This window comes from Triticum aestivum, chromosome 2B (genome assembly GCF_018294505.1).
Source record: "Triticum aestivum cultivar Chinese Spring chromosome 2B, IWGSC CS RefSeq v2.1, whole genome shotgun sequence".
NCBI classification, from domain to species: domain Eukaryota; kingdom Viridiplantae; phylum Streptophyta; class Magnoliopsida; order Poales; family Poaceae; genus Triticum; species Triticum aestivum.
The window spans coordinates 789,363,678-789,377,840 of NC_057798.1; the positions used below are offsets into that span (position 1 = coordinate 789,363,678).

A 14,163-nucleotide genomic window follows, 5' to 3' on the forward strand; every position below is an offset into this window, starting at 1 on the left:
CAGTGTGAATATATTTTGTTAAAAAGATAATAAACCAATTTACTGAAAATAAAAATTGTCAATCCTGTCTCGATGCGGTTTTGCAAACTTGTCTGGTTCCAAACTGACTGACACGGATTAATCACAATTGTACGCAACTTCCATGCAAAACAGAACTGGAGAAGTGGAGCACGTATAGTTCATCGGATTTTGATTTGCCTAACAGAATAATCCACTAACTTATGTGACTTACATTTAGCATGGCGCAAACTGCAGACTGAACCTATCAAACATATGATTACATTTGATTTACGACTGTCGAGTCCAAATGATTTCAACATCTACCAGACTACCACTCTACCTCCTGCAGTTGGATCTTCTAAAGACTTGTCTGCTGGGTAGGTGGATTCAGGCCTTCCTCACAAGAAGGAGCGTGTGGTATAGACAAGTAGCATCTTCTCTTCTTTCTAGATGGTCACTTCCCTTGGATCATTTTTGCCTGCCGAGGAACTCCCGCATTTCTTGGTGGAACTCCCCACTCACTATCAACCGCATCTTCTTCGCGTCCTCCACAACAAGTACCCGTTATCCCTTGCATGGTCACAACATTGGTCAAACATGTCATGCACAAATAAGCGGCACCCAGATGTAAGTATAGTGGTAATCAGACTACTAGAGTACAGGTTTTCAAATGTGTCCAAGCATCGTCCATCCGCAAGGAGCTGGAAGGGTTTGATGGGTGAAGGGTTTATTAATCCAACAGTCCCAACACAATCATTGTGGGTCGGATGGTTTCCAAGTTGTGGGTCATTCGACCATTTTTGGTTTTGGGCCTTGTGACGCCATATACCTCGATCGATCTCCAAATATGACATTCGCCACCGTCACAAAGAGGTCACCCACTAGATTTAGTGAAAGAAAGTGAGCAAGTGTCATACCAACTAAATTAATTCTCTTTTCATCACATGAATCTGCAACCAAAAGACATGTCATGCCTCTTTTGAAGCATGCCTGATAGAACAAAATTTCATAGAATTTCTTCTTTCAATTGTTATTTTTTTGTCATGTAGTTCCTCTAGTTGTTTTGTTGTTTGTGTGTGATATAAAACAGTCCATCTTTTATACTCCCTCCGTTCCTAAATACTTGTCTTTCTAGGCATTTCAACAAGTGCCTACATACGGAGCAAAATGAGTGAATCTACACTCTAAAATATGTCTACATACATCCGTATGTAGTAGTCATTTGATATGTCTAGAAAGACAAGTATTTAGGAACGGAGGGAGTATATGTGAAATACTTTCTATTAGTAATTATACTGGAAAACTGCATCTCTTCTCGTGGTAACTATACTAAAAAATGGTGTTCATGTACCTAACGAAAATATATAGTGCATGTAGTACATATCAGGCTCCATATAATAATCGAAGTATTGGCACCATGGTCGCAAGGTCATAAGCAATTTATATCCAAGACTACACGGATGGATACCTTGGATCTCAGCCGATGGGAAACTTACTGCATACTGCAAACCCTGGGCGCCTCGGGCACAACAAACTGTGTCCACAACATACAAGGATACCTGTATCATGTAACCACAAATACACGTTCTAAATAGTAGTTTTCCATCATATGGTGTTCTAACTTTTAGTTTTAAGTTTCGAAATCAGTTCACAGATATTTTTAATGATGTATTTGTACGTCAGCTAGCCCATTTAGTTGCACAGGTTGATAATTTGTACCATTCGAAGACTGAATAGTACATGGAGGATCTCCTCCTGCTACTGCTTGAAGGCCTCGCGGAGGATCTTGGAGCTGATGGAGGAGGACACAAACTCCTCCTCCTCGACCTGGTGGCGCTTGGCAGCGCCGGAGCGATGACGCTTCCCGGCATTGGCGACCGCGTCGTCGTCGGCGCTGAGCGGCACGCGGCTGCCCTTGGGCTGCTTCTTGGAGGACTTGTGCTTCTTGCCGGTCGTGGCCGCTGGCTCGGGCCTCGGTGGTGGTCTGTCGGGTAGGAGGCGGGGCGGCGAGGGATGGAGGTGGGGAGGTAGATGGCGGCGCTGCGTAGTAAAACCCTAGAGGAGGAAGGAGGATGGCGGATTGGCGGGTTCTGTTTCTATGGACTTGTGGACTTGTGGAGGCCTCGTTCATCATTGCTGGGCCTGCTTACTTCTTCTCCTTGCTTAAGGGGCCGGCCCAGCATGTCATACTCAGGAGGCTGGCCGAACAATGCCTCAGATTATTATTTTTTGAATGATTTGAAGGTTGCTCGAACAATGCATCAGTTAAATGTGCTATTTTTGAAAAGGGAAAACAGAATACAGAGGTACACTCCGCCAATCCACGAGCGTGTTAAGATCATCTTTCAGTTACTGGTTATAGTTGCTTTTAGCTAATTCAAGTTTGGCATCAGCAATCTTTGCCATCCGAGTATATTTTGTCTTGGAAATCAGTAAATTCCAAAGAGTCATCAGTTGATAAAAGCAATAGACAAAACTGGGAGAAGCTCATCCACTATATATGCTTTATTCCGTCAGTTCACATTGTAAGAAAAAGTACTTAGGATTTCTTATTGTCTTGATTCAAATGATGTTATATATATCCCATTGACACTTCTATAAATCCAATGTCGGTGTTTCTCCAAAAAGAAAACAAATGATTGCTTGTTATGCCTTCAAATATAATGAACATTCAGTATATCTGCAAGTAGCCGCCTTCTTCGTCATGTAAGTGCCTTATTTTTGAAATATACAATTGCGCATTTGAGTCAGATCTATATTATCTAGGTAGATGACTAGGATATCTCTAGAAGTGCCAACTAGAAAACAAACCGACATTATGAGAGAAAAGGTCTACTTATTATTTTCAACTATAAAAAATATGACTAATAAGGCAGATTCCTTCAAATATTCCAAATACTCTGATGATGTTTTTTTTATTAATCCAACAGTCCCAACATCAATCCCCGTGGATCGGTAGGTTTCTAACTTGGCGGTCGTTGTGATCCATTTTTGGTTTTGGGCCTTGTGATGCCATGCCTCGATAGGTCTCCAAATATGAAATTCGCTGCCGTCACAAAGAGGTTATTCACTTGATTTAGTGAAAGATGGTGAGCAAGTGTCATCCCAACAGAATAAATTATGTTGTCATTACATGAATCTGCAACCAAAAGACATGTCACACCTGTTCTGAAGCATGCATGATAAAACAAAATTTCATAGAATTTCTTCTTTCAAAAGTTAATTGTTTGTCATGTAGTTCCTTTAGTCGTTTGTTTGTTTGTGCGTCATATCAAACAGTCCATCTCTTATATATGTGAAAACTTTCTATTACTAATAATACTAAACAAATGGATCTCTTCCAGTGGTAACTATACTAAAAAATTGTGTTCATGTACCCAGTGAAAATATATAGTGCATGTAGTACATATCAGCCTTCGTATAACAATCGAAGTATTGGCACCATGGTCGCAAGGTAATAAGCAATTTATATCCAAGACTATGGGGATGGATACCTTGGATCTCAGCCGATGGAAAACTTACTGCATACTGCAAACCCTGCGCTTTGGGCACAACAAACTGTGTCCACAACAGTTAAGGATACGTGTATCTCGTAACCACAAATACATGTTCGAAATAGTAGTTTTCCGTCATATGGTGTTCTAAGTTTTAGTTTAAAGTTTCTAAATATGTTCACAAATATTTTTAATGATTTATAGTAAGTCAGCTACCCCATGCAGATGCACGGGAGGATAACTAGTGCCATTCTAAGACTGAATAGCACTACAATACCGGTGATGGATGTAGTGAACTATGGAATTATTTTAGGCTGATGTGAGTACTACCTCCTACAGTTGTATGTTGATGGGGTAAACATGCCACAAGTGATTTTGGTATAGATAATAGAGTATTGAGCGCATGCCTTTTGCACATATAATTTCATGTAAATAAAATATAATACACAGTTGTAGGTTCAACCAAAATTAGGAATCTCTCTGCGTAATAAGAGTACAAAGCCCTTTATTATAGTATAATAGTACATCTCTCTCCAGGGCACATATGAACCTTAAAATAAACATAAATTTACTTGTCTGAAAGCTAGATACAAAGGTGACACAATGGATATATTTCTCAAAGAATCAACCTTCTAGCATGCTTGCCATGGTAAACTACATGTAAAAGATTATTTAACTTGATATAGAGTCCATCACAGATTTGATGTCATTAGCGATATTCTTGGCATCTGTTGCAATACCAGCTAATCCTCTCCTCGCCAACCCAGCACAGTAGAGCCCATTTTCACCTTTCTAATGATTCAAATATTTTTGGATGGGCAGTCCATTGCCATTTAACATGCTCTCACCATTCTGGATTAAAAACACATAGACCTTGTTAGAAGATTTAATAATGGTTACACCAAGAAAACAAACTCAAACATGTTCAAACACAAGCTATATTACCTTGAGCGACATATTTGTCGTGCTTTTGTATCCAGTTGCAAACACAATTGCATCAAATGACATTCTTTTACTGCATTGAAATTTAACTATGTTGCCCTTGATCTTACTAATGCTCCCTTGAACCTTTAGGAGATAAAAATACATTGATAACTTGGCATATGAAATCAACATATGTTATAAATTTATGTCATGTCAAGGATATACTTACTTTGATGATGCCTTTTTTGATCAATCCAACAGTCCCAACATCAATTACTACAGATCGGCCTGTTTCTGATTTGAGGGTCATTGGACCTATTTTTGGCCTTGTGATGCCATGCTGTGATCGGTCTCCAAATATTAAATACGCTGCCATCACAAGGAGTTTATCCACTATATTCAATGGAAGACAGTGAGCAAGTGTCATCCCCAAACGAATTAATTCATTTGTCATTACATGAATCTGCAACCACAAAACATGTCACACCTCTTTTCAAGTATGCATGATAAATAAAATTTCATAGAATTTCTTCTTTAAAGGAATAAATTTTTGTCATGTGGTTCTCTAGTCTTTCAGTTGTTTGTGTGTGATATAAAACAGTCCATCTCTTTTTCTATGTGAAATACATCCTATTAGTAAAACACAAAAAATTGCATCTCTTCTATTAATAACTATACTAAGAATTTGCATTCATGCACCCAATGAAAATATATAGTGCATGTACGTACCGGGCTTCGTATAACAATCGATGTGTTGGCACCATGGGTCGCAAGTTCATAGGCAATTTCCATCCCGAAGTTGCCAGATCCAATGACCAATACATTCTTGCCAGAGTAGCTCTTGCCTGACTTGTAGCTTGAGGAGTGGATAACATCACCTGGAAAGTTTTCCAGTCCACGGAACATTGGAATATTCTCTGCACTATTCTCACCACTTGCCACAATAAGAAACTTCGCCATGAACTTGACTGTGGTGCACTTTGACATGTCCTTTGCCACAATGGACCAACATTTTTCATCATTGTCATATGTGGATGACTCCACGCTTGTGAGATACTTTGGTTGAATGTTGAAACGCTCAACATAGTCATCCAAGTACTTCACAAACAAGGTTTTTGGTATGTATGTTGGTGCATCTATAGGGTATGACATGTGTGGCAACTCACAAAACTCCTTTGCGAGATGCAGCTTGAGGCGATCAAGGGCGCGGTTGCGCCAGAGTGACGCGCTACAGCTCTCGTGCTTGATGATGGCATAAGGAATTGAGAATTGGCTAAGGCATGCTGCCGTTGCGAGGCCTGCTGGCCCAGCACCAACAATCAACACTGTAACACCCTCCATTTCAAAGAGAAGACTTGACAAAGTTGTGGGATAAGTTCGGTGGTAGTCAAGTGTTTGTGTGTTTGCTCGATGAACTTTGGATGACATGCTCGTGTATGGGGGCATATATATATAATGGTATCCTTCATCGGGCAATCTTTTTTATGGATTGAGGGATGAAAAAGGTAAATATTTTTTGATGCCTAATCCTAGTGTGTAGGAGTATTTCCATCTAAAAATGGAGCCGCTGTTGGTTGTGAAAGCGTGTACTGATATAAAATAGGTAGGAAACAAACCGTTGATCGATTGTTGGTATTGGAAACTTATCGACCATCTTTTTTATGTAGATTAAAGATTCTTCATGTTTCTTTCCTTTCGCATCGTCATCAATGACAATTACTACTCTAATAATATTCAAGTGTTTCTTCCTCTTTGTATATGATATAGGATATGATAAGGATAAGTATTATTTCCAAACACACATTTATTGGCAAAGTCCTATTTCATTTTCTCTAGTTAATATAATGTGGATGACAAAAGGAAACAATCATCTCAGAAGGATTTGTTACAAACCATGTTAACCAGTTTTGTCGGCTAGTTTTGCCTATGGTTCAGTTGTATGACGGTCAGCTTCGGTTTTGCCTCTGGTTGAGTTGATGACCATTGCCATACCTTTGTTGTCAACACAACGAGCCGTTTGATGTTCTGAACCAGAAAAAGTGGAAATTTAGTTCAAATATTTGAAACCAGTTTTTTAATATAAATTCGTTTCTATACTAAACACTCGTTTAATGTGAGGCCATATTTCAACTTTGGTAGATGCATATTGTCCTATGCCTGAACATCAAATTGAACGCTCATTGTATTTTTAACTCTACACACCAGAGTGTGGATATATTTTCCTAAAAAGATAATAAACCAATTTACTAAAAATCAAAATTTCCAATCCTGCCTCGATGCGGTTTTGCAAACTTGTGTGGTTCCAAACTGACCGACACAGATTAATCACAATTGTACGCAACTTCCATGCAAAACTAAACTGGAGAAGTGGAGCACGTACAGTTCATCGGATTTTGATTTGCCTAACAGAATAATCCACTACCTTCTGTGACTTACATTTAGCATGGCGCAAACTGCAGGCTGAACCTATCAAATATATGATTACATTTGATTTATGGCCGTCAAGTCCAAATGATTTCAACATCTACCAGACTACCACTCTGCCTCCTGCAGTTGGATCTTCTAAAGACTTGTCTGCTGGGTAGGTGGATTCAGTCCTTCCTCACATGAAGGAGCGTGTGGTATAGACGAGTAGCTTCTTCTCTTCTTTCTAGATGGTCACTTCCCTTGGATCATTTTTTCCTGCGGAGGAACTCCCGCATTTCTTGGTGGAACTCCCCACTCACTATCAACCGCATCTTCTTCGTGTCCTCCCACAGCAAGTACCCGTTGTCGGTGTCAAAACCGGCGGATCTCGGGTAGGGGGTCCCGAACTGTGCGTCTAGGCGGATGGTAACAGGAGACAAGGGACACGATGTTTTTACCCAGGTTCGGGCCCTCTCGATGGAGGTAAAACCCTACTCCTGCTTGATTGATATTGATGATATGGGTAGTACAAGAGTGGATCTACCACGAGATCAAGGAGGCTAAACCCTAGAAGCTAGCCCATGGTATGATTGTTGTAATGGTTGTATGTCCTACGGACTAAAGCCCTCCGGTTTATATAGACACCGGAGAGGGCTAGGGTTACACAGAGTCGGTTACAATGGTAGGAGATCTACATATCCGTATCGCCAAGCTTGCCTTCCACACCAAGGAAAGTCCCATCCGGACACGGGACGGAGTCTTCAATCTTGTATCTTCGTAGTCTTGGAGTCCGGCGGACGATGATAGTCCGGCTCTTCGGACACCCCCTAGTCCAGGACTCCCTCAGTAGCCCCTGAACCTGGCTTCAATGACGATGAGTCCGGCGCGCATAATGTTCGGCATTGCAAGGCGGGTTCCTCCTCCGAATAATCCATAGAAGATTGTGAACACCAGGATAGTGTCCGGCTCTGCAAAATAAATTCCACATTCCACCGTAGAGAGAATAATATGTACACAAGCTCAATCTGCTGACGTATTCTGTGGTATGACGTCACACCACTACCAAGCCTTTACTTGAATCATTTTTTATTATCCCACCTCAACGCGTTTAGCGAAGCGGTTTCCTTGGCACGTCTTGTCGAAGCAGAGATCGTGTTCCCCTTATTCCGGGATTCTCATCAATACGGACGTGGGTAACCCAACCGCGCCCGTCGCCACGCCCCCTCTATCGAAGGCGAGTCCCAAACGGTCACGGAGACGGCTCTTGGTATTCTCCCTCTTTATAACGGGACCAAGGCTCGTTTCTTTTCTTCAATCTTCCGTTGAATCTTCTCCTTGCTCCAAGTTCCAACACCCAGAGCCCCAGATTCGAGCACTTCGGACCTTCAACAATGTCCGGCTCCGACCTCCAGGGCCGGTGGATGCCCTCCTCCGTCACGGAGGAGGACGTGCTAAAGCTGCGAGAGGCCAAGTACCTGTCCTACGAGATTTCGCACAGGTTGCCCGCCGAAGGGCAGGCCATCCCCACCCCCGAGACCGGCGAGTATGTCGTCTTTGTGTCCCACCTCTGTCGGGGTTTAGGCTTCCCGACGGATCCTTTTGTGAGAGGGCTCATGTTCTACTATGGGTTGGAATTCCACGACTTGGCTCCGGAGTCCATCCTCCATATTTCCGCATTTATTGTCGTCTGCAAAGCCTTCCTCCGCGTCACCCCCCACTTCGGCCTGTGGCTGAAGGCCTTCAATGTGGAGCTGAAGATGATCGGGGGGCGTCAAGCAGAGTGCGGCGGGGCGGCCGTAAGCAAGAGGGCCGATGCCCCGTGGCCCGAGGGCTCCTTCCAAGAGGAGCTCGGCTTGTGGCAGCGGGAGTGGTTCTATATCACCGCTCCGAAGGGCAGCAGGCAGAAGCCGCTGCCCTTATTCCGCTCGGGACCTCCACGACGGTCGATGTCGTGGGTCAACCAAGGGCTCAATTTGGGGCCGTCAAAGGGCGTGCCCCTACTGCAGGGCCGGATTCGAGACCTCCAAGCGAGGGAGATCGATCTGGTTGTGGTAATGCAGGTCATGCTGATTAGGCGTCTCCTGCCCTGCAGACGCCGCCCTCTCCAGCTGTGGGAGTTTAATCCAGAGGGACCACGGATTCTTCAACACTTCATGGGTATAACACCCGTGGAGATGTACAAATTATTCTTCGGACCACGAGTGGCGTGTCCGGAATTGACCGAGGATGCCGGCCTAAGCTGCAATCGCCCGGATACACAAGTAGTTCCGAGTCCGGACATACCGTCAGTTTGTCTTTCTATGATTCGCCTTTTAACCCGTTGCCCCTTAATCAGGAGTGGATAGCGCAAGCAAAGCTGATACGGTGTCCGGCCCCCCTTCCAGAGACCGTGCCAGATCCCATGCTGGTCAGGATGTTGGAGGTTGCGCCTTCAGAAGAAGGCGAAGGGGAAAATAGGGGAGCTACCGCCTCACCCAAGGAGGCTTTTGAAGAAGGGGGGATCGAGAATCCCTTTTTCCAGGGGGAGAAGAGGACCGCCTCCGAAGATCCGGAGGCCAAAGCCCCTAAGCGGGGGAAGAAGTCTTCACCAGAGGGTCCTGCATCCGGGGAAGTCCCGGCCGCACAATCTCCCCTAAAGAATCAGCCCTCCAACGAGTCGTAAGTAGAAAGAAGGGAGTTCGGTGATAAGAGACATCCCTATTTGTGCTTCTAAGGATAACCGAAGTTTTTACCTTGTAGTTTGGATCTCCGACCTTCTTAGATGAGCTCATCTTCGGGGGACCTTCGTCCGGAGATGATGGAGAGCGAGACGCCTCCGTCTGCTGCGCCGTCGGATAGGGCGAACGAGCCTGAAGTGTCATCACGGAGGGTATCCCCGAGCCCGGCAGAGCCGAAGAGTTCAGCGCCGACTAGTGTTCGGCCGGGGGAGCTGAAGGATCTGCTTGAGAGGGCGTCCATCTCAGAAGATCACCGTGCATTGATGAGTACGGTGATTGGAAGGATTTCGTCCGCCGAAAGAGGATTGCATAATGCCGTCAGGAGTTTGCTGGCGGGGTTTGAGGTACGTAAAAATGACACACCTTTTGACAGTTTTGCACATGGAAGTGCGCCCTGTATAGATAGTAGCCCCTGAGACTTGGTAGGTTGTCGAAAGCGACAGCGTGCCGAGGATCAAAATCGTAGGTTTCAATCTTCGCCGTTCCTATGTAGGTGGCGGATCATCCGGGGGCCAGCCGGACTGATGGAGTTGCCGAACTAAAGCGGCAACTCGACGTTGCGGATGCGAACGTCGCGCTAATCAACAGGCGACTTGACGAATCGCAAGGTAAGTTTTTTTTCTGCAGTCACCTATTGAGGGAGCCAAAGCCCACCTCTTACAATATTTATACTTGACGCAGATGATGCTGCTGCTGTGGAGAGCCTTCGGGCAGAACTTGCTCAAGCCAAGGAGCAAGCCAGAAGGAGTGATGCGGCTGCCTCGAGGGCAGTCGAAGAGTTAGAAGCCGAAAGGGCTGCACACTGCCGAAGCAGGGAAGAGATGGCCGAACTGGCCGTTAAATTGAAGATGCTACCGACCGCAATGAGGCTCTTGAAAAAGAGCGCCTATCGGAGCGAGAAGACTTGGGGAAGGCCACCGCCGAAGCCAAGGATGCCCGTTCTGCAATGCGGGCTATAAAGGAGGAGTTGCGTCAGGCCGGAGACATTGTGGCTGGCAAGCCTTTTCTGCTGCGCCGCAGATTTACGGATCCAAAGTATGCTCAGCTTGGCCAGTTGTGGGGTCCGGAGGATCCTTATATGGACTTGGCGGCGAGTGTGGCGGATGCCGTTATGCACTTCCGAAGTCAGAAGGATCACAAGACAGAAGAGCTGTTTTGGTCTCAATTCCATAGTCCGGATCGTTCACTTCCGCTGACTGATCGATTGGCCGAATGGGCTGAGCTGAATAGGTTGTCCGGACTTGCCATGACGGATATCGTGATGCATGTCTGGCCGGATAGTCCTAAGCCGAAGAGCTATTTTGGCTTATTGCAGCAGTTTCTTGGGGCGGTGCCACATATCAAGGCGATGAAGCGGTCGGCCTGCATTGAGGGTGCACGGATGGCCCTCGCCCATGTGAAGACACATTGGACAGAGATGGATGCCACCGCTGTTGCAACCCCGGGTTCGGACGAAAGCCGGTTACCCGCCGAGCACTATTTTGGGGAAGTTCTGCGTGGTGCTCGTGTAATAGAGTCGCAGTGCTCAAAAAATTTCACGTTCAAATGAACGTTTAATTTTGTAAAACAATGTTTATAATGTAAGCGCTTTTTATACTTGTGCGTTCAAGTATTGAAATATCTCCTATGCGGCCGTTTATGTTTACGTGTGTATAACCTGAAAGATGGCGGTCTTCGGCTCCAGCCCCCACGCACAAGGTGAGGGGGTGCTCGCAAAAATAGCACATTTTCACACTTAATCCAACGTCTCTGTCCTGTTAAGGAGGTGGTAGCGTAGCAAACGAGGCAACCGGACTATGATGCTTTATCACTTTCACTTAGCCATTGGAGTTCGAGGGTGGGACTACGATATAGCCCCTGGGGGCACCGCGCTCTCCGAATTCGGGGCGCGTGTGTGCCTGACCGGGAAACGGTCCTTCGTCAAAGCGGAGGAATTCTAAACATTCGGGTTGTCGATCGAGTGGTTGACCAGTCTCTCGCTGTATCATGACAGTCTGTTTTCGGCTTTCTCTACTGAGGTGCTCGCCCAGCCAAACTGGGGCACAATCACAGTAGTTCTCCTGGTGCCGCGTTAGCCGACGATACGGAACATAAGGCAGCAAAACATAGGAGCCGGGCAAACCCAACATTTGACCAAAGACATGATTCGGAGCTGATGCATATACGGCCTAACTCGATACACCGAACACTCCCTAAGGTGTGCGGTCTTTATAATAATGGGCAGAACAATGCCCTAAGCCCCTTGTGTCCAGGTACGGGCGAGGTCCTCTGACGCGGCCGATGCCAAAACGTCAGTCTCCACTCTGGTTATAATGAGAAACCAGGGGATTATAGCAACAAGAGACAGTTAAAAAGGTTTACGCAAGGTCTTAATCTGAAAAGAATCCTTGCGACGGGTCCCTACTGCACGTCTGCGCCTGTGTCTCCATTGTGCCGTTATCCTGGACGGGTATGCACGTTGTTCATCTGTAAAAAGAGAGGAACTTAGTTTGAAAGGAAGTCGTGCGAAAAAGTGCATGAAAAATATTAATGAATGAATAAAGCAGAGTCTATATTAGCTCATTGTTGCTTATACGCATAGCCCCTTGTGAAAGGGTGTGCGGCTAGGGAGCCCCTAGCTTATTTATGCCGGACTCGTCTAGCCGTGTCCGGGGTCTTTGAATGACCCTCTTAATGAAATGATGCCACGTGGACCGGGCATTTTAAGTGTAAGCGACGCGTAGTGTGGTATGGCGTTAAAGTGGACAAAAGCTTCATGTCCCAATAGTGCTTGATAGCTACTTTTGAATGGGGCGACATGGAAGATTAGCTTTTCGCGTCGGAAGTTGTCCGGTGACCCGAAAACAACTTCTAGTAATAAGGAGCCTGTGCACTTGGCGTAAGGGCCTGGCTTCACTCCTTTAAAGGAAGTGCGGCTATGTCGAATTTTAGTAAGGTCTATCCCCAACTTGCGGATTGTGTTCAGATATAGCAGGTTTAAATCACTGCCGCCGTTCATCAGGACTTGTGTAAATTGTAGTCCGCCGATTATAGGATCCAATATCAGAGCAGTCCATCCTGCGTTTCGAACACTTCTGGAATAATCCAGGTGGTCAAAAGTGATTGGTTTTGACATCCAATCTCGAGGTTCCGCTGGGGTGGACCGTGCGAGACCCATCTTAGTGGGTGCCGCATTGTTTTTCCGTATTATCACATGAAGTGAGTTTACTGCTTTGACTTCTTGTGGGAAAGTCTTTTGTTTTCCGGTGCCCTGCTGGTGGGGTTCATCTTCGTCCTCGCTTGATGCGTCAAGCCCCTTGTGTTCGGTATTGAGTCGGCCAGACTGTTTGAAAACCCGACAATCTCGGTGGGTGTGGTTTGCAGGCCTTCCGGAGGTACTGTGGATTTGACATATCCGATCCAAAATTTTGTTTAAGTTGGATAGCTCATCACTGTTGTCCTTAAGAGGCAGTGTTTTGTTGTTTGGCCGCGAGTTTTTGAATCCGGCGTTGACCGCCGTATTCTTTGGGCTTTTTTCTTTATTCCAGCGCTGATCCTTTCTGCGCCGTGATTTTCCGTTTCCATCTCTGATCTCGGATGTACTCGGGTCGCTGGTGCTGCATCTTGCTAGCCAGCTGTCCTCCCCCGCGCAAAAGCGGGTCATGAGGCTTGTTAGCGCGGTCATTGTCCTCGGCTTCTCTTGGCCGAGGTGTCTGGCGAGCCATTCGTCTCGGACGTTGTGTTTAAAAGCTGCTAAGGCTTCAGCGTCCGGACAGTCGACTATTTGGTTCTTTTTAGTAAGGAACATGTTCCAGAATTTGCGCGCTGACTCTCCGGGCTGTTGAGTTATATGACTTAGATCGTCTGCATCCGGAGGGCGGACATAAGTCCCTTGAAAATTTGCTCTAAACGCGTCCTCAAGCTTTTCCCAACTTCCAACAGTATTTTCTGGGAGGCTTTTGAGCCAATGCCGAGCTGACCCTTTGAGCTTGAGGGGTAGATATTTTATGGCGTGGAGATCATCTCCTCTAGCCATGTGTATGTGTAGTATATAATCCTCTATCCAGACTCCAGGGTCTGTTGTTCCGTCGTAAGCCTCTATGTTTATGGGTTTAAACCCTGCTGGGAATTCATGATCCAGCACCTCATTGGTGAAACATAGTGGGTGTGCGGCGCCCCTGTATTTGGGTGTACCGATGTCTTCGAACACTTGGCGTGTTGCGTTCCTTCCTGGGGCCCTCTTCTTTGGCCCGTAAATGGACCTGGCTGGGCCATCTGTTTTCCCAGGATCATGAGTCGGCTTGTGTGCGGCGCCGCTTGTAATTTTTGGCCTATCATCTGGCCGTCTATCCGGCCAGGCGGCCTCTTTGTTTTTTGACTGTGGGGGCTCTATGGCTTCCTCGTCAAATTCTGGCAGCAGCTTGCACTTCGGGTAGCTCTTTGATTGATGGCCATTGCCATATTTGTCTGCGGTCTTGAGTACTTTGCTCCACCTCATTCTGAGTATGTCTTCTGCTGTTTTGAGCTTTCGTTTTTCCTTCTTCAAGCTTCTTGCGGTGGCGACGAGTCTTTTGTGAAGGTTCCTATGCTCCGGTGGTGTGTCCGGCGTGAGGTCGTACGGACTGCTGGTTTCGCCGGGAATG

At 45.8% G+C, this 14,163-nt stretch overlaps 1 protein-coding gene across 1 annotated transcript; it reads right to left on the reverse strand.

The window, feature by feature from the left end:
- Positions 1-1,758: 1,758 nt before the first annotated feature.
- On the reverse strand, positions 1,759-5,846 carry LOC123039682 (probable indole-3-pyruvate monooxygenase YUCCA10). Its single transcript, XM_044462733.1, has 4 exons — positions 5,148-5,846; positions 4,648-4,881; positions 4,440-4,562; positions 1,759-2,055 (listed from the first exon to the last, which is right to left on the reverse strand). Exons 1-4 carry the CDS (start codon positions 5,844-5,846, stop codon positions 1,759-1,761), a joined length of 1,353 nt encoding a protein of 450 aa, XP_044318668.1.
- Positions 5,847-14,163: the final 8,317 nt, after the last annotated feature.